General features: G+C 56.6%; 1 protein-coding gene across 1 annotated transcript in view; it reads right to left on the bottom strand.

Moving 5' to 3' along the window:
* HMCN2 (hemicentin 2) overlaps positions 1 to 23,687 on the bottom strand; it is a 149,775-nt gene that overhangs the window by 43,319 nt on the left and 82,769 nt on the right. The window contains exons 35-59 of the mRNA XM_079927125.1: positions 23,130 to 23,284; positions 22,593 to 22,689; positions 22,050 to 22,145; positions 20,318 to 20,494; positions 18,532 to 18,689; positions 17,582 to 17,705; positions 16,981 to 17,156; positions 15,873 to 15,969; positions 15,558 to 15,677; positions 13,004 to 13,165; positions 11,884 to 12,165; positions 10,676 to 10,843; positions 9,407 to 9,520; positions 8,887 to 8,973; positions 7,994 to 8,185; positions 6,969 to 7,142; positions 6,731 to 6,844; positions 6,152 to 6,294; positions 5,643 to 5,793; positions 4,577 to 4,795; positions 2,837 to 2,950; positions 2,244 to 2,431; positions 1,519 to 1,615; positions 586 to 747; positions 300 to 413 (exon numbers count right to left, since the gene is read on the bottom strand). Coding sequence (XP_079783251.1) covers positions 300 to 413; positions 586 to 747; positions 1,519 to 1,615; positions 2,244 to 2,431; positions 2,837 to 2,950; positions 4,577 to 4,795; positions 5,643 to 5,793; positions 6,152 to 6,294; positions 6,731 to 6,844; positions 6,969 to 7,142; positions 7,994 to 8,185; positions 8,887 to 8,973; positions 9,407 to 9,520; positions 10,676 to 10,843; positions 11,884 to 12,165; positions 13,004 to 13,165; positions 15,558 to 15,677; positions 15,873 to 15,969; positions 16,981 to 17,156; positions 17,582 to 17,705; positions 18,532 to 18,689; positions 20,318 to 20,494; positions 22,050 to 22,145; positions 22,593 to 22,689; positions 23,130 to 23,284 — 3,681 coding nt within the window. The remainder of the gene's footprint in view (positions 1 to 299; positions 414 to 585; positions 748 to 1,518; positions 1,616 to 2,243; positions 2,432 to 2,836; positions 2,951 to 4,576; positions 4,796 to 5,642; positions 5,794 to 6,151; positions 6,295 to 6,730; positions 6,845 to 6,968; positions 7,143 to 7,993; positions 8,186 to 8,886; positions 8,974 to 9,406; positions 9,521 to 10,675; positions 10,844 to 11,883; positions 12,166 to 13,003; positions 13,166 to 15,557; positions 15,678 to 15,872; positions 15,970 to 16,980; positions 17,157 to 17,581; positions 17,706 to 18,531; positions 18,690 to 20,317; positions 20,495 to 22,049; positions 22,146 to 22,592; positions 22,690 to 23,129; positions 23,285 to 23,687) is intronic.

Below are 23,687 nucleotides of genomic sequence, written 5' to 3'. Positions count from 1 at the left end.
ACCCTTATACCAACTATCACCTTACAGCTGAGAGACCCAAGGCTCAGGGAGGGGAAGTGACTTGCCCAAGGTCACAGAGCAAATAAGTGGACAGCTGAGTTTCAAACCCAAGCATGTCCAAACGCTAAAAACTAGGATCTTAACCACCACGCCCCCCTGATACCACTGCAGCAGAGGGCACAGGGCATCCCAGGCTCCCCCAGGGCCGGCTGCCCCTCTCCTGGCTGTGCTGTCTGAGGGTGTGAGGGCTGATTGAAGGAGTGGGGGACAGTGCAGGTGGGGGGACAGACAGGACATACCCAGCACGCTAAGCTGCACCAGCTTTTGGTCCCGGCCGGCGGCATTGAGGGCCTCACACATGTACATTCCAGAGTCCGACGGCTGTGCCCGAGACAGCTGCAGCGTGTGGGTGCCTGCCGGGGTGGGGGATATGCCCCTGGTACCAGCGAACAGGTCCCAGCCCCCAGCCCCCACGCCCACAGCCCTAAAGCCCTCCCCGACATCCAGTCCCGTCCCAGGTTTGGGGAGGCAGCTCTGCTTTCCCACAGAGCCTCAGAGCTGGGTCCCCAGCCTCAGTTCACTCACCAGGCAGGAGGAAGACTTCTTCTCCCATGGAGAGGGCCCGGCTGTCCTTGTACCACGTGACTTCAGGGCTCGGGTGAGCGCGGACCTCGCATGGGAAGGAGACACTGCTGTTGAGGATGGCGGTGACCTGCTCCGAGTTCAGACCCGCGATTCGTGGTGGGACTGTCCCCGCGGCCACCAGGATAAAGAAAGACACATGACGACGCATACCGGCAGGGAGCGGATGGCCACAGAGTGAGACACAGGGCCTTCACTAGCTCCTGGAGCTTCAAACCTCACTGTGCAGCAGCTCCTATCTGTCATAACCATCTTACAGATGCGAACACGGGGGCTTAGAGATCAGAGAGGGAGAGTCACTTTTCCAAGGTCACTCAGCTGCTCAGTGGCAGAGCCAGAATATCAGTTCAGGTTTGAGTCCTAGACCTTGAGTAATACCATCATCCCTCCGCCCCGAGGCCACAGCTGCCCCACATCTGGAGGCAGAGCTCATGGCCACTGAGGTGTATATGTGTCACAAGAATGCAGAGGTGGAGAGGGCCGACCGACTCCAGGGCGGGGAGACCCCCACTGGGTGACATCTCTGAGTCTGTTTCCACAGCCCTAAAATTGGGCTAACCTCTCAGCTATGAGTCCGGGGAAAGTACTCAGCCCCACGCCAGGTACACAGCAAATGCGCAATCATGGTGCTGTAAGGCCTCAGAAGATCCATTCTTCTGGCAGCCCCCGAAGCTGCTTAAAATTATCTAGTGATCAGGGTCCCCCACATGCGCTCCTGGGGTACGGCTGGCACTGGCCCAGAGCCCAGGACACTGGAAGGACCGAGGCGCTGTGTCTCCCTGCACGGTGAGTCCGCGGAGCGCGTGGGGCAGACCCAGAGCACCAGCCCCTCCTCAGCTGGGGAACCCAGGGGGTTTCCTGCTCAGCCCAGCTCACCTTGCACCCTGAGGGTGAAGAGCTTCTCCGCGGAGCCCGCCGGGTTCTCGGCCACACACATGTAGCTGGCAGCGTCAGCCACCTCTGCCGTGGACACCTGTGGGGGCATGCCACCGGCCGGATGGCTCTGGGTCCCACCGGGAACTAGTGTGAGGGTTCCTCCCACCCATTCCAGGCACGGCAGGGACCAGGAAAACCACCTTTGCCTACACGGAGCAATGCTTAGGGGCTCACCCCACAGCCATCTAGGGCTTTCTGTGACACCTGGGGGCATGCGAAGCAGACGGATGATTCCCTGTAGTAAACTAGATGGTGACAACAGTCCCCTCCCCCAGCCCCGAGGAGGGTGCTGTGTGCTGTGTTGGACTCCAGGGGTGCCGTGGGGCTGTGTCTGGACACTGGGTGGCCGAGGAGCTGCCCGAGGTCCTAGGTGCTGGGCACAGCTCTGTAAGCGTCCAATGGCACTCCCGAGGACGGCTGCCCTGTGCCGTGCTGGGCTCCAAGTGTGGCACGCCTGTGCGTCCTTTTCAGGCGCCATGCGTAGCCCAGCAAGGCTGCTCACATACGATTATCTGGTGGGCTGAATTAAATCCCAGGGGCTCCAACGTGGTTTCAGGTAAAGAGCCTCATTTGGCCCAGAGAGTGGTCAGCTCATCGGTCCTCAGACAAGCAGCGCTGCGTCGCAGCAGCCGCTGCCTTCAGCCCAAGCAGGGGGTCGCCCTGACCTGCAACACTTGCCCGTCCTCCAGGACCTGCAGCCACGGGCTTGGGGAGAAAGGCAGCCCGTTCTGGAGCCACGAGATGGTGGGCACAGGGTTGCCCAGGGCCGGGCACTGTAGGCTGACGGTGCTGCTGGCGTTGACAGTCACCTCCTCCACCAGCTCCTCTGTGGCACCCGGGATCACAGGTGGGGCTGGGTCGGGGGGAGAAGAGGGTGAAGAGCGGGCAGCCTCCCTGGGAAAGGTCCCTGGGGGGGCGGGCGTCGAGGCAAGAACACCGCTTGGTGCCGGGCACTGGCTGGGGCTCCTTGAACCCTGCCCACCAAGCGCTCCCAGGCCCTGCCGCAGCTAAGGAATCGGGCACAGAGAGGGCTGTGATTTGCTCAAGGTCACACAGCTAGGAAGCAGCTCACTTGCAATTTGAATCCAGTCCTGTCTGGTTTCAGAGCCCAAGCTCGTAACCCCTACCGTACCAACCTCCGAGTACAGTAGGACTGAACATGCTCTCTACTTGGACCCCCTTTGGGAGGGGGCCCCTCATGGGACCTGTAGCCATGAGCCCACGCCGCGCCCGCCCGCCCCCAGGCCGGGCCACTCACTCAGCACCAGCAGCTGGTAGTGCAGCCAGTCCGCGCCCACCTCATTGGAGGCCTTGCAAGAGTACCTCCCGGCATCTTCCGCACGCACCAGGGGGATCTGCAGGACCCGGCCTCCTGCGGGGACAGAGGCCTGATCCAGGGCGAGGAAACCCGCTCTTCCCCCTGGAGGGGACCTGGGACACATCACTTTCCCCCCGGCCACTCCCGCTCCCCCACCTCATCTGTGAAACGCAGAGAATCGCCTGCTCTGCTCAGGTCACAGGTCAAGGGGATCAAATAAAGCGCAGTGGCAGCTTACTCTGTGCCAGGCCCTGGGCTGAGCATTTCCCTGGCCTCTGACTCCGTGTGCTGTTACTACTCCCATCTTACAGATGGAAAAACTGAGGCTCCCAAAAAGAGTGCCCAGCAGTGCTGAGCCCAGCTCCTCACCGAAGGCAGAGGGAAGGGCAGAGAGCTTGGCAAATGTCGGCAGAGGCTCTCAGGAGGCGGCAGTGGTTGGGCGTGGGGGCAACTGGGGTGCATCACCTGGGACCCTCTGTGCACAAGAGCCAGCCAGGGCCAGAGCCTGGCATCTGTGGGATTGGAGCTGGTCTCTAGTGGAAGCTGGGCTAGGGTCGCTGTGTGCTCAGGACTCTGGGTTGGGGGATCTCTGACCCAGGATGTGGTGGGCTGTGAGCAGGGTTAGAACCAGGGGCTCACTATGTGCAGAGCCAGGAGACAGCACCCGGGATTTGGGGAGGCAGCGGCCACGGCTGGGGGAGGGGTCACTCGATACATGAGGTTAATCTGTGATCAGGGCCAGAATTAAAGTCAGCTGTGACTGTGACCACTGTGTACCCAGGATTAGGGGTCAGTGGCCAGGGTCAGAGGCCAATCAGCATGTGACTGAGCTCACTGCATCCCTAGGTCAGAGGGCAGTGCCAGGTTAAAGGTCAATCGAGCTTTCCGTAAGCATTGCCTCTCCCAGATCTCCAAGGGGCAACCTTCTTCTGCAAGTACCAAAGTACAAACCCTGGAATGACCCTGTTCATCCTGCAGCCCACATCATCCCCCTCTGCTGGACAGCGCCACAACTGGCCCAAGCCTGGCAGGACCAGGCAGGACCTGGCAGGACCCGGCAGGACCCCATCCGGGCTCTGTGTCTCGAATACCTCCCAGTTGTGGGCCACCCTAGGGAAGCCAGGCATTTCTAAGTCCCATCCCCGGAGCCTTTTAATTCAAAGTCATCCACAAAAAACTATTCTGAAATAAAGCAGTTGTTTACAAAAATTAAATAACCTTAAAGAAATATTTAGAGTTGTAAGAAGAAATTTAAAAGGTCACATAAGCCATGAGCTTGGACTCTGGGTGGTCATCAGAGCCCAGGGAGAGATTCTTCAGCATTTGGGGTCACAAGGTCTTAATAAAGGAACCGGCCACACCTCCAGAGAAAGGGGCCAGGACATTACAGATGTTGAAGCCCAGAGGTGGGCACGGCCGAGATAAGAACCTCTGTTCTAAAAACCAGAGGCAGAAAGGGACCCCATTCTAGCCTTCAAACTGGTAAAGAACTTCTAGCCCCGGTTTACAAAAGGCAGCTAAGGTCCAGAGTGGTCACGTGCCCTGCCCGGGGTCACACAGCAAGCAGCACACAGGAGAGCTCAAGGACTTACAGAAAGGCAGAGGAGACCAGCTCTGATGTGGGTGTGACCCTGGTGCCTGCCTGCAAATGCCCTGCTTCTCTCTGCAGCCCTGGCCTACCTTGCAGAACAGACACCCCATCTGTGGCGGAGAGGGGCTGGTCTTCCCTGTACCAGGTGAGCTCCGGGGGTGGGACCGCGTTGGTGTCACAGTACAGGTAGGCGGCGTTGTTCTCCACGATCTCCCGGTATTCCGTCACGCCACCCCGGGCCTCTTCCTCTCGGGACAGGGTCTCAAAGGCTGCACCGGCATCTCCCACCTTCTGGAACATGGGGGGTACTGGGGAGTGGGGGACAAAGCCATTAGGACCCACAGCTGAGGGACGGGGATGAACCGCTCAAAGAGATTCCCGTCCCAGCCCCTCCCCAGGCACAGAAATTCCACCGTTTGAGCCAAATCCTTCAGTCAAGGCAGTTTTTGTTTGTTTGTTTGTTTTGTTTGTTTGTTTGTTTTGCGGTACACGGGCCTCTCACTGTGTGGCCTCTCCCGTTGCGGAGCACAGGCTCCGGACGCGCAGGCTCAGCGGCCATGGCTCACGGGCCCAGCCGCTCCGCGGCAAGTGGGATCTTCCTGGACCGGGGCACGAACCAGTGTCCCCTGCATCGGCAGGCAGACTCTCAACCACTGTGCCACCAGGGAAGCCCCAAGGCAGTTTTTAAATTCACTCACTGTTTCAACCAGTGTTTACTGAGCAACTACTATGCTGGGCACTAGGATAAGTTTCCTCTCTCTGGAGCTCGTGTCTAGTGGACTCAGTCTTGTGACACGCTGGTATTTCTCAGAGGAGAATGCCAGATTCTAAGCGTTAGCCAGAGTGTATGCCTTGGAGCACAGAGGCCCCTCATCACTGGCTTTTTGAACTGGGGGAGCCCTCAAGGTCACCTGATTTGATCACCCACATTTTACAAAGGTAAAACCAAGGCCTGGGGGGCAACAATGTCTGTGTCACAAGGTCAGTTCATGAAAGAGCCCAGGCCAGGGGCTTGGGGGCCACACATACAGACAGCGGTAAGAACAGAGCCCTCCCACCAGGCCACCCCAGCAGCACTGACACTCCCCACCCCCAGCCATGCGGCCTCGCAGTCCTACTGGCCCACGCCCCACCCCTCCCTGTGGCCCTACACACCCTGGATGAGCACGTTGAAGTCCTGGTCATCCTCGCCAACCACATTGGTGGCCATGCACACGTATCGCCCAGAATCCGAGGCCTGCGTGGGCTGGATCTGGAGTAGCTGTCCTTCACCAAGGATGTGGACACGCTGGTTGGGGGTCACGGGCTGAGGGTGGAAAGAGCGGAAACAGACATCAGAAGTGAGGGGCAGAAAGCCCCCAGACGAGTGTACTTCTATTTTCACACAATTTTTGGAATACAACATAAAGTGATAAGAACACTCCGACAATTTTGTACCACCAAATCCATACAACTTAAAAATTAGAAGAGAATTCAGTGAGGGTTTAATGTTCGTGAGACTTGTTTCCTATAAAGAGTTGAATTTCTTATTAAAATACAAAGGGTGGGGTGGGGCCCAGGCCAGCTCTGGGGCCTGATGCCTTGACTGCCTTTTCTGGAAGCTTCCAAGCAGACGAGGGGGACCAGACTGAGAGCCTGAGGCCGCCAGGGTGTCCCGGGCTCACCCGTCCGTCTTTGTACCAGCTGATGGTGGGTGGGGGCGTGGCCCAGCACTCGCACTCCAGGGTCAAGGTACTATTGACCTTGGACTTCACTTCCTTCACGACGACCTCCCCGGAGGGGTCATCTTTGGAGATGGAAGGGGGAACTGAAAACCACAAAGCAGTCTGAGGAGCAGGCCCGCAGGAGAGGTGCTGAGACCCTGCGCTCCCCCTGGCCCCGGGTCTGTCCCAGAAACGGGGTGTTGGCTCTCTGAGAGTGGAGGAACTCTGGAAACCCACCCGCTCCTGGGGAGAGATGGTTACGGCACAGGTCAGGTCTGAGGTGGGGGGATTCCTGGGGTGACCTCTGGGAGCTCTCTTGAGGGTACCAGGTCTCAAGTTGTGGGGTCTCTGGTTGTACCACAGTGTGAGTGGCAGAAGGAAGCCAGGACTGGCGTGGCTCTGGGCGTCCACGTGGCCCAAGTCCTAGCTCACTGGTTCCCTCCTCCTAGGTCCTCGGCCCTAAAATGACTGAGCCGGCCCTGGCTGGCCAGTGACCATCAGAGGGCACCCGACTGGTGCCCTGGAGGGTCCCTGACTCACTGAGGACTTCCACGTGGTAGTTCTTCATGGCCTCGCCAAGCTCATTGGTGACCACGCAGGTGTACTGGCCCGCGTCTTCCTTCTGGGCGTTCAGGATCTGCAGCCCGTGGGTGCCTGCTTGGGGGGCGGGGGGCAGCGGGCCACCCCCAGGCATTCACTTAGGCTCCCTTCCTCTGACCCAGCCCGATGACGCGTCACCTGCCCCCTGTCTCCCTCCTCTCCACCCCGAGGGCATCACCTGGGAGCAGCTGGACGTTGTTCAAGCCCTCAAACGGGGCCCCATCCTTCATCCAGGTGATGGTGGGGGAGGGAAAGGCCAGCGCCTCGCAGATCAGGGAGACGGGGTTGTTGATGGTCACGGTCACCTCCTCGTCAGCACCGTCCTCGCTCACTCCCAGGATGGTGGGAACCACTGCGGTGGGGCAGGGAGTGTGCTCGTGAACGGAGATCCCCCACCCTGGGCCCAAGGACCCAGAAGAGCCTCAGACCCTGGTGCCTGGCTTTTGCTACTTGCATCGCACAGAGGGGAAACTGAGGCTCAGAGGAACCACGCATCGTGTGGTCACGCTTGAATTCAGGCCTGGGCGACCCAGAGCCCAGGCTCCCCATCACTAAGCAACACCACAGGGGAAGCTGGTCAGTTGTGCCTCAGTTTCCCCAATAGTCTCTTAACATCCAGAATCTGCTCATTTAACCAGAGCCTTCTCAATTCTGTTTGTGGTTCCAATTGTTACCACTCTCTGAGCAGAGGTGCGGATGGAGTTTCACTCCCTGCTGGGTAGAATAGCTCTGCTTTCACTGGTCTCCACATTTTCTCTTTCAGCTCTCGCTGGGGACCCTCCCTTTTACCAACAGCATTTTAAGAAATAGATCTGTGCTCCTCTCAACTTCTAGACCCCTGTTTCTCCTAACGAGACAGTTCATGCTGATGGCCCTTGGGAGACTGCCTGCCTGGGTGTGAGCCCCGACCCTGGGGCCTGGAGTCTTGTCACCTCTCTAAGCCTCAGGGCTTCATTGTTGACATGGGGACAAGCACATCTCCCACCTCCTAGGGTTGTTGAAAAGATTCAGCTAATCAGGCCTGTCCAAACGCCTGGCCCATGGTAGAGGTTCAGCCTATAGGGCTGTTATTATTATTGTTGTTGTTGTTGACGTGGAAGAAAAAATAGTAAAGTGCTTTGTGGGAAGCTGTCTGTAAGGAGCTGGTCACCTGGGTACCAGCCTGCCGGCACCGATGGCGGCCAGAAGATGCTTAGCACTCACCCAGGACGCTAAGCTGGAAATGTCTGGTCTTCTCTCCTATGCCGTTGGCCGCAATACAGGAGTAGTGGCCTGCACTAGACAGGTTGGCCTGGAGGACCTGCAGGAGGGCTCCATCTGGAGAGATGCGGTGGGCATCTCCGCCAGCCAGGGGCCTGCCATCTTTGAACCATGTGACCTTGGGCTGTGGGTGGCCTGTATGCAGAGGGGAGAGGCAAGTGAAATGCTTCAAACAAGAGGTCAGAGGCTGCTCCAAGATGGGTTAGGGGACATCCATTCTCCACCTTAGTCCAGAGGCCCATGTAACAGGGCAAGACACAGAAGCAGCCACCAGGCCTGGCCTGGGCCCTTTCCTATGTGGTTTGATTGCCTTTTCCTCACCCAGGTTGTGGGCAGGAATGGCTTGGTACAGGCAGGCAGGACAGAAAGGCAAGTTATCCCTTCCATCCATCCACCCAGCCATCCATCCATCTCTCCCAGCCCACAAGCATTAATGGGAGCCTACTCTGCTGGGCACTGGGGGAACCATGGTGACAAGGCAGCCCTTGGTCCTCAAGGAGCTCAGAGCTTGGCTGGGGTACACAGGTATCACAAGGCCACTATGGTCCAGTGTGGTCAGTGCTGGGATAGGGGAGTACTGGGACCTGTAGGAGCCCATGGGCCCAGAGGGTCGGCCAAGGACTCCTTGTGGAGGGTCCTGGAAGCTGAGCTCTGTAGTCAGATGAGTAGGGAAGAGTGTTCGGGGCAGAGGCACAGAGAGTGCAAAGGCCAAGATGGTGAGAGACCCTCCGTGGGGAGCAGTAGGGCTGGGGGCAGGCAGCCGAGATCTCCGGGGTCCCCCTGCTTCTCAGAGCTGCCTCTTACCCTTCTTCCAGTTCACTGCGTGTGTCCCTTACCCGTGACATTGCACGTCAGGTGAGCCATCTGCCCCTCGGGAACCTTGATTGCCTCCTCCAGGTCCTCGTTCTCGATACTGGGAGGAACTGGGAGAAGCAGGGAAGACAGACACTAACTGACCACGCTGAACAACCACGGAGCAGGAAGCTAAGAGCCCATGGTACCTCTCTTCCATTTCCCCATCCCCTCACGTCTGCCTCCATGGGGCTGTGAGTTTAATAAGCCCCAACCCTAACCCTCAGCAGCTGGCTGAGGGAAGTACCAGTGCCTCTGGGAGAAGGCCCTGATCAGAGGAAGGCAGTTGGGTGGTATTGAAAATCTTTTCCCCCTTTCATCTGGGGTTAGTTCCAGCTGTTTCTGGAAAGTTCTATGGCAGCCTCAGAGAAGAGGGTGCTGATGAGGCAAAAGAAAACAAGGCTTGGCTTCTCCCTCCTGCCGGTGCCAGACCCCACCTCCAGAAGCTCCCAGGCCGGAGGGAAAGGATTGGTGGGTGCCCACGAGAATGGGGCGGTGACATACCCAGGACCTCCACGCTGAAGTTCCTCCGCACCTCCCCAGCCTCGTTGCTTGCCAGGCACGAGTAGAGGCCTCTGTCTTGCTCCTGGGCCCGGGTCATCTTCAGCATCCAGCCACCTGGGGAGGGGGGGAGTGGGCTCCACGCACAGCTATGAGCAGCCTTCTGTCCCAAGCTGAGCCCAGGCTGCCCGCCAGGAAGAGGCGCACGCCAGGCATTATATTTAGAGGTAGAGGTGTCTGCCTCCCACAATGTTCATTCCTCAGACGGGTAAACTGAGGCCCAGGAGGGCAAACAGATAGATGGAGCCCCCTGGACATTAGACCTACACCAGGGTAGACTTGAGGACCCTGTTCTAGTAAGAAGGATCTGTCACCTGGCTACCCTCTCTTCTGTGGGTTGGCTGGGGCTAAAAGGACAGCAATGGTTTATGTAGTCCTGGCTCAGATCAGAACCCTCATTCGACTCTGATGGACCTGGTAAAAGGCCACCTTCTCCCAGGGACCTCTCAGAGGTGAACCAGCTCCTCTCAGAGGAATGCAAGGATCTCCTAAGACCAGCCCAAGGAAGGTAGATACACATCATCACTGCTCTTCTTGCACCCAGGGCAGACATCACTAATTGATCGCCACTCTCCTTTCTGCTGGGCCCAGATGCAGTCTCTGAATTCATATCATCACACTGAATCTGGCGGCCCCCACCAAGTGCTCAGAAGTGGTGCACCAGGGGAAACTTATTTACCATCCCAGCTTTGGCTGCATGGAACAACTGACGGGTCATTGAAGCTAAGCTTCAGGGGGCCTGGAAGTCCCTGAAAGATTCTGATGGGATATTGCCTCTTGGGCCTCAGTTTCCCCATTTGTATTCCAGCAAGAACCATCACAAACCAACTCTGTGAGGAAGATGAATATTCAAAGGAGAAAGTGCTTAGATCAGCATTTCCCAAAGTTTGTTACCGTTCCATGCTACGTTTCATAGGTGCCGTGAGAATTTTTTTCCGCAGGACTTATCAGAACCTTGACTATACAGATGGTCACTGTGAGTCTCCAGGAGAGCAGAACAGGAAGCCTTTTCCAAACTGATTTAAATCTGATTTTTTTTCCCTGGAGCACCTCACCTGACCAGTGTTTTTGGGTGCACTCTCAGGGGACCAACAGCTAAAACGGTTATCCCAACCAAGCCTGGCAGTGCAGGATCAGAGGTCACAGGCATGTGATGGACACACGTAGAGGGCCAGACCCGATAACCAGATACTCCCCTGACCGGCACCTTACCTGCCAAGAGGTAGGTGTCCTCCCCGGGGCTGATGGGCTCCTCCCCTCGGAACCAGAGGACCCCTGGAGGCGGGATGCCTGTGGCTTGACAGAGCAGCGTCAAGGGGCTGTGCAACACAGCCGTGACATTGGTCAGTGGGTCCAAGTCTCCAACGAGCTCTGGGGGCACTAGACACAGAGAAGAAGCCACATTCAGGATGCAGACGGGGGCTGTACGCTCCTGCTTGTCTCCCCACCAATGCCCTCGCCGAGGACCCCCGCCCCCCAGTCAGGGAAGCCTGAGGAGCAGAAGCGACAAGATCAGAGCTGCTCCCACTGAAGGGCGTGAGTGATGGCCACGGGCTGGGCTTTGGTAACAGGCTTGGGCCCCAGTTTCCCCGACCCCTCGTTGGAATGCCAGGAGAATTCGACAAGGACATGTGTAGGGCGCTCAGCACACGGCCTGGCACGGAGCAAAGACTGAGCAAACGAGACGGGAGTTAGAGCAAAGGGGAACACCAGATGGGTCCCTAAATCCACAGAGCAGAGTTCCATTCAGAAAGGAAGCCACACCCTATCAGGCAGGGATAGGTGGGCGAGGCTGGGGATCCCAGCAATGATGGAGACATGAGAGGGTCCTCCCTAAAGGACCCCTGCCCACCTCTCCCTCCTTGTCTCTCTCCACTCCCTGCCTCCACCCTGAGGCATGCAGTAGGAGCTCAGTAAGAGATTGGAAGCACAAGGCTCTTCTAGCCCCCGTGAACGTGCCCCAGCCCTCTGCAGAGTCTGTTCCCTATGCCTGGCACTCTTCCTCTCACCCCGGCTCCCGACGAACCCCTACTCAGCCTTTGCATTTCAGCTAAAAGGTCACCTCCTACAGGAAGCTGCCCTGACTTCCCAGGACAGTGGTCAGGATCTTCCTGATCTCTCGGGGACCCCCGAATTCCCCCATCACATACGAGTCATGCAGGATAAAGAATGCCCGGAACAGAGGAGGGGAACAGCAAACACGGGAGACAGGGAGGAGGGAAATGAGGGCCATTTGGAACCAGTCCTGATTTTGAAAGCAGTGCTTGCAGCTTCTTCCAACAGGAGCCCTACCCAGAGGGGTCCGACTCCTGGCAGAACAAGGGGGTGGCCCCAGGAGCACAGCTTGGGGATGGAAGCAGCCTTGCCTTCTCCAATCTGGTCCCCTTCCTGCCCTCCTCCAGCAGGCCGCAGGTCCTCACCCAGCACAGAGAGTGAAAACCTCCTCTCGGCCCTCCCGGCCATGTTCTCAGCCATGCAGCTGTAGCGCCCGGCGTGGACAGCCCGAGCCCGCTCCACGTGCAGCCTCTGACCCTGGCTCTGCAGCCGCAGGCCAGGCTCGGCCCCCACTGGCTCGCCGTCCCGCTCCCACGTCACCCTGGGCGGGGGTTTCCCTGTGGCGTTGCATTCCAGAGTGGCCTCCTCGTCCTGGACCACGGACACCTGTGTGTGGGGCTCCCGGGGGCCCGCGATCTGAGGGGGAACTGGCATGGGGAGAAAGCACGTCAGGGAAAGTGGGCCGCCGGGCACCAAACACGCGCCACATGCCAGGCTCTGGGCTCGCCTCCATTTGGCCTGTGTTCTTCCATGTCCCTTGCTGGCTGTGTGACCTTAGCCAGGTGACCTCAGCCAGGTGACCTCGCCTCTCTGGGCCTCCACTTTGCATCTGTATAATGGGGTCAGAAAAGTACCCCATGGCCCCCTCTCCCACACCCTGTGAATCACAGGAAGGCCCGCCGTTCGGATAACGAGCTCACAGAACAGCCCTGAAGATTTGTGAGGGGTTTTCTTCCTTAGAAACCAGAGGCTTCCCGGAACTTAAACAGCTGTTAGGACTGGCCGAGGGTGAGGGATTATTCCACAGGTGGGGTTCTCCCCAAGATGCTGAACAGCATTTTTTTGGTTTTATTTTCTAGAATGATTTTTACAAGGTTGAGATATTTCATTTCATCCCGGCAGGACAAGTAGATGGAAACTTACGTTTCCATCACATATAGGAGCTTCGTATCAATTTTACATTTCTTTAGTTTCCAACTACTCCAAGCTGTGTTTTTTTCCCCCTCTGGACCATTGGGGGCTTCTTGGGATCACGCTGCCCCCTCTCTCACGCTGAGGTCAGGAGCTGTAAGAAGCTGGCTGGGGGTAGGGGGCAGCTGAAAGGCCAGAGAGCTAAGGGGTAACAGGACAGTGCTCTCATCAGCCCTGTTTTGTCTTTGCTTGGGTTTTGGGGTGAGGTCTGCCCTGCCAGGGCACCTGGCTGCCCGCCCTTTGGGCCCCACCTGGCCCCTTCCGCCTGGTTGAGGTCGTCCCAGCCTGACTCACCAAACACCTCCAGTTGCTGGTCCCGGCTGCTATTCCCGGCCACGTTGCTGCACTCACAGGTGTACGTTCCCTCCTGGGCCGGCTGGGCCTGTGCTAGATACAGCAGCCGCCCCACAGCTGACAGCTGCCCAAGGCCGGCCCCGTCCATGGGCAGAGGCTGACCTGGATGCATGAGAAAGAAGCCCCTGGTCCTTGGTCCTTCCATCTCGAGTACTTGTCCTCCCATCCATCCTGGCCAGCTCCTGCTCATGCGTCAGGTGCCCACTTAGATGTCACCTCCACCAGGAAGCCTTCCCTGAGCACCAAATCTGATCCCGGAACCCACTCTGAGCTCCCATAACACTGAGCCTCTCCCCAACACAGATAAGCCTGCAGGTGGCACGTCCGAATCCTGCCCTGGCGTGGGCTGTCCTGGACGGCAGACCCTGCCTCACTTTCCCCCTGGGATCCTTAGAGGTTCTCTGGGGCCTGGCATATAATAGCGCTCAGTGAAGGCTATCGAATGAATGACCCATCCATCTAGCTACACAGATGGGGGAGGGAGACCAAGCAGCTGGCACACCTGGCAGCAAGGAGACCCCGATGCGGGGAAGGATTTTGTAAACCAAGGGGCACTGGATTCAACACTAACTTCCGACATCCTGCACCTGTTCACAGCAGAGCGGCCCTCTGGGCTCTGGCCATCCGTCAGCATGTGTCCCCGCAGGCAGAGGAGACTAGGTGGCCACAGGACATTCTTCCTCGCTCTTACATTCTATTCTCTGTCCGCGCTCTCTCCCCTGGTGATCGCGACTTGTCTTGTCACTTTGGGATTTATTCTTAGTCCAGACCTCTCTTCCCAGACCTGCCCTTGCAGCCTCTCCATCTGGGTGATGGCAGAATCACTCTCCTGACTACCAGGCCAAAGGTCATCCCCGACCCCTCCTTCTTCTTAGCCCCCTATCCCAGCCGTCAGAAAATCCGGCCAGCACCACCTTTGAAATGCATCGAGACTACGGCCCCCACCCCAACACCTCATGGATACCCACCTAGTCCACGTGCCAGCATCTCTTGCCCAGAGTCCCTGCAGGAGCCCCCTCACTGGCCACTCTGCTCCCACCCTTGCTCCCAATGCTCTATTCTCATCATGCTGGTAGGAACCATCTAGAGTACAAACCAGACCCCTCCAGAAGCCCCATGTCACTCAAGGTAAAAGTTGAGATCCTTACAGCCTTTGATCCACCCCCATTGCACAGGTGACCATCGCCTGGTACCGTCCCCTTGCTGAATCTGCTCCAGCCCCACTGGCCTCTTTGCTGTTCTTCAAACATGCTTGGTTCATCCCTGCCCCAGGGCCTTTGCACCTGCCATCACCTCTGCCTGGAAAGCTTTTCCCTACAATATCCTCATGCCCATCCCTCACCTTCTCCACATCTGCTTGGTCAAATGTCCCTGGCCACCCAACTTAAAACTGCAAATCCCACCTCCCTCCCCCCTCACGACTTCTCCCCTTTCCTGGCTTTTATTTCTCTCCATAGCACTTATCATGTCAGGTATTAAGTCATTTACAGGCATACCTCGGAGATATCATAGGTTCAGTTCCAGACAAATGCAAAAAGCGTATATCGAAATAAAGTGAGTCACGTGATTTTTTGGTTTCCCAGTGCATATAAAAATTATGTTTAGTCTATTAAGTGTGCACTATTATGTTTAAAAACACAACGTACATAACTTAATGAAAAATACTTTAAAATGCTAACCATCATCTGAGCCTTCAGCAAGCCATAATCTTTTTTCAATAGTAGTATCAAAGATCACTAATCACAGACCACCATAACAAACATAATTATAATAATGAAAAAGTTATAAATATTGGGAGAATTATCAAAATGGGACAGAGACCCAAAGTGAGCAAATGCTGGAAAATGTTGGGGAAATGGTACCGATAGACTTGCTGGAGGCAGGGTTGCCATAAACCTTCAATTTATAAAAAACATGACATCTGCGAAACTCAGTAAAGCAAAGTACAATAAAACGAGGTAGGCCTATACTAACTTCTCATTTATTATCTGACTGCCTCAATCCACTGCCATACGTCCAGCACCTAGAATGGGGCCTGGTACGAGAGGCTCTCAACAAATACTGGTTAAATGAATGAATTCCAAATATTTATTGAGCACCTGTTTTGTACCGGGCACTGTCTTAGCCACTGCTGAATTCCCAGACAGTGCCTCCCAGGGCTCACGGGCTCACGGAGAAGCAGACATTGAAGGACTAAGGTGGGTAATATGATGAGCTAACATACAGGGGTGGCGTCAAGGAAGCCTAGACTGGGGTGGAGGTCAGGGAGGGCTTCCTGGAAGAAGAGACATCTGAAGTGAGGCCTGAGGATCAATCCAGCTCTCATTGGCTGAGGAGGGGCTGCAGGGCCTTCTGTCACCAGCACCCACACCCCCTAGGGCTGTAAGCCCACCCACCTCCAACTCAGCTAGAATGGGGGCACCCAGCGAGGGCAGGGAGCAGCCTCCTTGGGTGGGGCAACGAGGGTAGGGCTGGGCGAGGTCAGCCGTCCTACCGTCCTTCCTCCAGGAGATCTTGGGGAAGGGGACGCCCCAACATTCGCAGGACAGCCTGGCGGGGTGCCCCTCGGTCACAGTCAGGGTGCGAGGCTCTGGTGAGGGGAACACTGGAGGGACTGAGTGAAACAGAGGAGGTGAGGTGGGCAGGAAGTTGTGGGCTGGGATAAGAAAGGGGCCCCGTGGGGGAGAGGGTGGGGTGGAGGAGGGCTGTATCCTAGAGCCCACTCAAGGCAGCCCCAACCCCAGGGCTTGAGAGCCAGCCCTCACAGGGGCAGGGGGAGGGACCCCAGCCCAGCCCAGGAGAACCTCACCCCAGACATTTAGGTTGTAGTGTTTCTCCGAGCAGCCTGCCTGGTTCCGCGCCTCGCAGGTATAGCGGCCTGCGTCCGCCACCCCGGCTCTGTCCACCTGGCCGAGAGCAAAAGCAACCCATCAGCGGGGGCGGCACAGATGGGATTACGCCCGGACAGACTGTGTGACCTTGGGCATGTCACTTTACGTTGCTGAGTCCCCCCTCCCACCCGGAACCACGGAGCAGTGGTAGCACCTGCTGCGCCTCTTGTACCGGGAAGTTTCTGGAAGCCAGGGCCTTGGTGGCCTGACATGGACCGGGCACAAATGGTGGCCCTGCCAGCCTCACCCCACTTCACATCCACAGCCCAGTGCTGTTCCAAGGAGGAGGCGGAGGGGACCCTGTCCTCGGGGGTCAGATCCTGACCTAGGGGGGTGAGGGAGCTAGGCTGTGGCTTTGCAGAATGAAGGGAAGGAGGAGGGGGTATTCCAGGCAGAGGAAACCAAAGAAAGGGGCTCAGAGTTGGGGATGATCACATCACAAGATGTAGAGGGGTGGGAGGAAGAGGAACAGGCTGGAGTGGAGGTTCTCCCCGCGCCTTGGAGAGGTACGTCCCTCCCGCAGCTGACATGGACGAGCTGTGCTCTGGGGCAGGTGGGGCCTCACAGGCATTTTCTAGGACTCTCCCAGCCACCCCAGAAGAAAGGCAACAGGTGCTCACAGGTGAGAGAGCAGAGGCCAGGGTGGTGAGAACACGACCACCCAATGGGGCAGTAGTCCGGAGACGTGGAGCTAAACTTTAAATCCAGGCTGTGACTCCAGAGGCCCTGACCCTAATTAACCCCTGCCTTGCCGGGTCAGATGAAGGGCCTTAAATGCCCAAAGGCAAGGAGGCTTTCGAACAAGGAGTGAAAAACTCGTGGGGGTCCTGAGGAAAGTGCCCCCCCGCCCCGCCACTGAGGGCTCAGTCCTGGGGCTGGAAGCAGCTCTGATGGGTCCTGGGACGGGCGGGGCCTGCAGGTCACAGCGAGCTGAACTGTGCTCACGGGGGCACCTCAGCCCGCCCTGTTCAGGGCTCAGCTCTGCTCACAGTGGGGGCCCCCTTGGTGGCCTGGGAGGCCGCACACCTCCAGCAAGGCCTTGTCTGCAGAGAGGCGGATGCCAGGCCGGGGCTCCAGGGGGCGGCCGTCCTTCCGCCAGCTCAGCACGGGAGGGGGCACAGCGTGGCTCTGGCACTCCAGGGCCACTGACTCGTTGGCCACGACGGACACATTCAGCTCTTCTCCAAGGATGCTTGGGGGCACTGCGGGAGGGGGCGGGGCAGGGGCTGTCTCAGCAGCCGGGAGCAACCACCAGGGATGGGAAGTCACCATTAGGATGAGGGCCCACCCCCTGAGCTGCAGCCCTCTCGTCCTCCCTTGATGACCTTCAGAGGAGGCCCCCAAACCTGAAGAGGATGGTGCATTATAACAACATCAATAGTCTGAATATGATTTTGTACTTTAGTTGTACCAGATGTTACCACTGAGGGAAGGGCCCACCCCCCCACCTGTCCACAACAGGGGAGTTCACACTCTAGGAGAGGGCTCTGGGGGTCCAACTGACCCCTACATGAAGGCAGACACAGTCCCAGGCCAGACCTCCCACATCCAACCCCCGGGGATGGCCCGGCCCCACCTTCTTGAGCCGGTGGCCTGCACCCGGCAAAGTCCAGGGCCTGACACTCACCGTGGACATGCAGGATGATGTCCCGGCGGTCCTCGCCCACCGCATTCACGGCGACGCAGGAGTAGCTGCCGGAGTCGGAAGCCCGGGCACTGGCCAGCGTGAGGACCCGGCCCCCAGGGAAGACCTGTGGCCCAGAAGGAAGTCCACGTGAGGTCCGGCCCTGCTAGCAGGCACAGCGGGCAGCTTGTCCCAGACCCCCGGGGCCCGCCACAATGCAGAGGAACCCCGAGCTCTACCCAGACCCCAGGACCTCTGCTGGCTGGTGGGGAATAACATCTGTCCTGGGAAACAGTCCCCTGGAGTGGGGCTATGGCTCGGGAGCCCTTGAGATAGGGCTGGTCCCCAAGTGTAAGATGCACGACTGATTTCAAAGAGTTTGTACAAAAATGTCTGGTTAATGATTTCTTATACTGATCACGTGATGCAATGATACTTTTTGGATATACTGGGTGAACTAAAATGTATTTTTTATACAGCAGTTTTTTTTAATATTCACTATTTATTTATTTATAAATAAATAAAGTAGCCAAAGGACACTTTTATTTATTTATGTATGCCACACTGTGAGGCTTTTGGGATCTTAGTTCCCCGACCAGGGATCGAACCCGTGCCCCCTGCAGTGGAAGCAAGGAGTCCTAACCACTGGACCACCAGGGAATTCCTTAAAATGCATTATTAAAATTGGTTTCACCTGTTTCTTTTTATTCCTCCTAATGCAGCTACTAGAAATTTTTAAATTACATATTCGGTTCACCTTGGTGGTGTGCATTACGTTTCTGGAGACCACCTGGCTCTAGACTCCGTTCAGCATCTCCCCTTCCTCCCTCCAGTCGACCATCCTGGGCCATCACTGTTTCCCTCTCCCCGCAGCACTCCCAGGCCCTGACCTCTGCTCCCAGCACCTACTGAGGCACCCAGGAGGCGAGTCAGGGCCACCCACCCCTACTGACCTGGAGGCCAGAGGTCCCTGCAGTGGACACGGGGTTTCCATCCTTCAGCCACATCAGCATGGGGCTGGGGGCTCCCGTGGCGTTACAGGTCAGCCGAACCGGGCTGTGGAGCATCACGGGACCCGGCAGGCTGGGTGGCAGAGTGATGCGCGGAGGCACTGCAGGGTGAGGGCGGCACAGGGCACAGGCTGAGCCCCGCTGGGGGTGAAGCAGGCAGGGCCCCTGGCTGTGTACCCACACGGGAGCACACGGCCACAAACAAAAGCTTAGGGACAGCCACTCCCAACATGGGCGCAGCGCTCCACAGTCCTTGAGGTTGCTCATCTCACCCTTCCAACTCCATCATGAGGCTTCCACAGATGGGAAACTGAGGCTCAGAGAGGGAAGTCACCTGCCCAGGGCTGACCAGCTAGGAACTGGCAGAAGCAGCGCCTCAACTTGGGCCTTCTGCTCAGCACGAGGTCATTAGGGGGATGGTGTAGGGGTAACCAGGGTTGAGAATCCCTGGGCAGGTTTTGCTTTCCAACTCAGAGGTATCAGCCTCCAGACAGCCCCTCGTGGGCAGAAAATGGTCAGAAGAGTCAGTTGTATCTGGGAGGCATGAGCCATGACACCCAGGGTCCCAGCCTCCTGTCCAGCTCCCTACCCACTGCTGTCAGGATAAAGACCCAATCTCTCCAGCCTCCATCTGGTCCCCAGCACCACCCCGGCCCCTCCTCTCACTGTTCTGTAAGCTCCAAGCCCCCAGCCTCCTTTCAGTTTCTCATTTGGCACATGGTCTCCGTTTAGGCATCCAGCTCTCCAAGATGCCTCCTGGGACCCCCCAGGCCAGGTCAGCGCCCCAGTTCCAGGCATTCAGTTGTACCTCACTTTTCCTAGCTCTTATCACAATCGTCATGAAACAGTACTCTGGGTAAGTATCCAGTTACCGCATCCTCCACTAGACTGAAAGCTCCCGGGTCCGTCTTGCTCAGGGCTGCAGCCCCAGGGTCTGCCCAGGGCACGTACAGGCACACCTCGTTTTACTGTGCTTCGCCTCACTGCACTTTGCAGATGTTGTGCTTTTTACAAACGGAAGGTTTGTGGCAACCCTGCCTTGCGCAAGTCTATCGGTGCTATTTTTCCAACAGCACTGGCTCACTTCTGGTCTCTGCGTCACATTTTGGTAATTCTCGCCATATTTCAAACTTTTCCCTTACTGTTCTATTTGTTATAGTGACCTTTGAGGTTGCTACTACGATTCACCAAAGGCTCAGATGATGGTTAGCATTTTTTTTAGCAATAAAATACTTTTTAATTAAAGTCTGTACTTTCTTTAGACATAATGCTACTGCACAGTTACTACAGTATAGTGTAAGCAGAACTTTTCTATGCAAGGGGAAACCAAAACATTCATGTGACTTGCTTTATTTTGATATTCGCTTTATTGTGGTGGCCTGGAACTGAATGAACCTGCAGTATCTCTGAGGTACGCCTGTCCTCAACAGACGGAGGAATTGGTGTTTGAATAAATGGAAGGTTAGATGGATGGATGGGGGGATAGGCAGAGGACTGGATGGGTGGTTGGATCAGTGGAAGAACAGTTGGGTGTTTCCATGCACGGATAGAAGAATGGATGGGTAAATTATCAATGGGTGGAAGGAAGGAAAGATGAAAGGAAGGATGGATGGATGGATGATGGACGGAAGGAAGGATGGATGGACACAGATGGATGAACAGACTGAGGGACAACTGGATGGAAGACAACTTTGGGGACAAGGATCCCTTTAGTCTCAGGGCAGCTCACCATTGACCCGTAGGCCATACTGCAGCTCTGTACTGCCTGCCACATTGGATGCCACACAGCGGTAGCTCCCAGCGTCAGAAGACTGGGCTCGCTCAATGAGGAGAACTCTCCCATCAGCTGACACCGTCACTCCCTTCTGGGCAGAGACAGGCTGGTGGCCCTTGAACCAGGAGATATCTGGTGAAGAGAAGAGAGATGAAAGGGTCCCTGCCAGCCCTTCAGACTGTGCCCTGTGTCATGGGCATCCAGGAGAGGCTTCCTGGGTGGCCACATGCTGTGCCTTTATTTCAGGCACTGGAGGAAGCCAGTGTTCCCCAGGAAGGGGGGCGGGGCAGAACAGGGCGGCGTTGTCTGAGATGGAACCGAAGGCAGAGAGGGATGCAGGCTGGGGCAGCCAGGAGCAAGGAGAGTCAAAGTCAGCCCAGCCCCTCACGTCCTCCCCCTGCCAGGAGACCACCCATGAGGGAGATCTTTAGAGGAGAACACGGTATACCCCAAAACAGCGGCCTCATAAATAGGGACCAATTATAAACAGCTACATGCGCCCCCATGTCCATAGCAGCACTATTCACAATAGCCAAGACATGGAAACAACGTAAATGTCCATCGACAGAGGAGTGGATAAAGATGGGTACATATACACAATGGAATACTACTCAGCCATAAAAAAGAACGAAAGAATGCCATTTGCAGCAACATGGGTGGAACCAGAGATTAGCATACTAAGTGAGGTAAGAAAGAGAAAGACAAATACCATATGATATCACTTATATGTGGAATCTAAAATATGACACAAATGAACCTATCTACAAAACAGACTCGTGGACACAGAGAACAGACTGGTGGTTGCCACGGGAAAGGGGGTTGGGGAGGGACGGAGTGGGAGGTTGGGGTCAGCATACATAAGCTATCATATATAGAATGGATAAACAACAAAGTTCTACTGTATAACACAGAGAATTATATTCAATATCCTATGATAAACCATAATGGAAAAGCATATTAAAAAAGAATGTGTATATATATATATATATATATATATATATATATATGTATAACTGAATCACTTTGCTGTACAGCAGAAATTAACACAACATTGTAAACCAATATACTTCAATTTAAAAATAAATTTAAAAAATAAAGTTAATAAAGAGATAATAAATAAATTAGTAATGACCGATTGTATCTTCAACTTCCTTACCTCCTGCCAGGGTCCAGCCCAGAAGAGCGTTTCCCCATGGCAGAGGGCAAATACCTCCAGGGCTCACCACCCCAGGCAAAGCAGGATTGAGCTGGCTCAGATGGGGGACAGGAAACGGACCCCCTTCCTGGGCCCATCCTGTCTGCCGGGCACCCACACCTAGCCGTAGCTCTCAGACCTTTGCTCAACTGCTGGTCTAGAGAAGAGGCCCAGGCCCTCCAGGTCCTGGTTCTCACCGCCAGCCCTGGGGCGGCCCCGTGAAGCCACAAACTCAGCAGAAACCCGGCAGGTTTGTTTCAGACACCAGTGCAAAGGCTCTGGGCGCTGGCAGTGACTGGCATGTAATGGGCATTGCATAAACGGCTGCTGACAAGGAAGAGGGGAACGCTGGGGAGGGAAGGGGAAGGCCTGCTGATCTCATCCTGCTTTGTCCACAGCCAGAGTGGTGCCTGTGGCACTGCCCCGCCTCTTTGGATGGGAACTGGGGTTGGCTGGAGGTGGCTTTCAGCCAACAGGAGGGGTCTTACTTACCAGGAGGGGGTACACCTGAAGCCAGACACTCCAAGTTTACGGAGGCATTTTCCAGCACTGCCTTTTTGACCAGGCCCGGCTCGATATTGGGGGGCACTAGGGGAGACGAGGACAGCCCCGGCTTGGAGGGGGTACAGGCTCTGGGTGGCTCATCTCAGCCTCCCCAGTGCCCCTCCCCAGCCCTCCCAAGGTGCCTGACCCCCCGGGAACAGCCAGCATCAGACACACCGGGGAGGTGGACCCCAGACAGTCATGAGGAGCGACAAGGGCAAGGATTTGCCCATATACACAAGGACCTAAATGAGCCCCCAGATGAAGAGAACAAGCAAAGATAAATATGAATGAGAACAAGGCTGTCCACTGAAAATCCGGCAGAAAACAACCAAAAGCGACCACGGAGCAAATGATTTTCTACTTCTGAAGTTAAGTACGTGACATTAATTTTAGAACCCCCCAGCCGTCCCCAACCCCCCACGGCAGCCCTGCGGGCCCTCAATCACCCACCACCCCAGGTCCAGGCTCCGCCTCCACCCACATCCTCACCCAACACCTTGAGCGCCACGTCTCTCCTGCTCTCCCCAGCCAGGTTAGTGGCAGCACAAGTGTAGATGCCTTCGTCCCTCAGGTCCACCTTCTCGATCTGGTGGAGAGGAGGAAAGGCAGGTGTGTGCCAGGATGTGGGTGGGGCCTGGGGTCAGAGCAACACGGACGTGGCAAGTGGCCGGGCTGTTGCTGACCCCAGCGCAGGAGAAGTGAGGCAGGGGCATAAGCGTGGTTCCGGCTGGAGTTCTGAGCCACACATTCAGATCCCAGGGGATCCCTCTGGTCTTGGGGATACTCCCCTCCCCCCATTTTCTCCCTCTGGGAGCTCAAACTCCGGGGACCTCGACTAGGCTTAGGGTTCCCTTCCTTCTTCAGACCCAGCACCCCAAGGTCCACTGAGCATTTCTAGGATGAGTGGACTCTGTTTGTCCTGTCCCCAGGCTGCCAGAGCTCCGCTTGGGCTCCCCGGGGCCGCTAAAAAGCAGCCCCTCCCCCTGTGCAAGGTTGGCCTGGCAGCCCTGGGGCCCTGGCACGTACCTGCAGGTTCCCCCCTGAGGCTGCCAGGGCCACACCATCCTTCCACCAGCGGAGGCTTGGGGTAGGTACCCCAGTCCCTGCACATTGGAGGGTCACAGGCTGCAGGAAAGGGGCTGTGATGTCCTCACCCCCAACTATGACCACCGACGGGAGCTCTGGGCAGAGGGAGAGGCAGGGAGGCCCAGTCAGGGTCAGGAGGGGTGCAGTGGGCACCCAGAAACCTCTTCAATGCCTGGGGAGGGAGGGAGTGGCCTTGCAGGGCTGGCCTCTAGCTTCCCCCCACTCAACCCTCCAGATACCTGGCCTTAGGGTAAAGAGCACCAGACTGAGAGCCGGCAGAGCTAGTCTTTCCCTTTCAAATTCTCCCATTCATCATCCATCCATCCATCATCCATCCATCCATCACTCATCCATCCATTATCCATCCACATGTGCACTGAGCATCTACTCTGTGTCCCACACTGCACTATGCACAGGGACACAGCAGAGAAAGTTCTGTGCTGCCCTCAGAGCTCCCAAGCTGGGCAGTGGAGATGAACAGCCAAACGAGAAGTCCCA

The sequence above is a fragment of the Stenella coeruleoalba genome (assembly GCF_951394435.1).
Source record: "Stenella coeruleoalba genome assembly, chromosome: 7".
NCBI lineage: Eukaryota > Metazoa > Chordata > Mammalia > Artiodactyla > Delphinidae > Stenella > Stenella coeruleoalba.
This window is presented reverse-complemented; position numbering and strand designations above follow the sequence as displayed.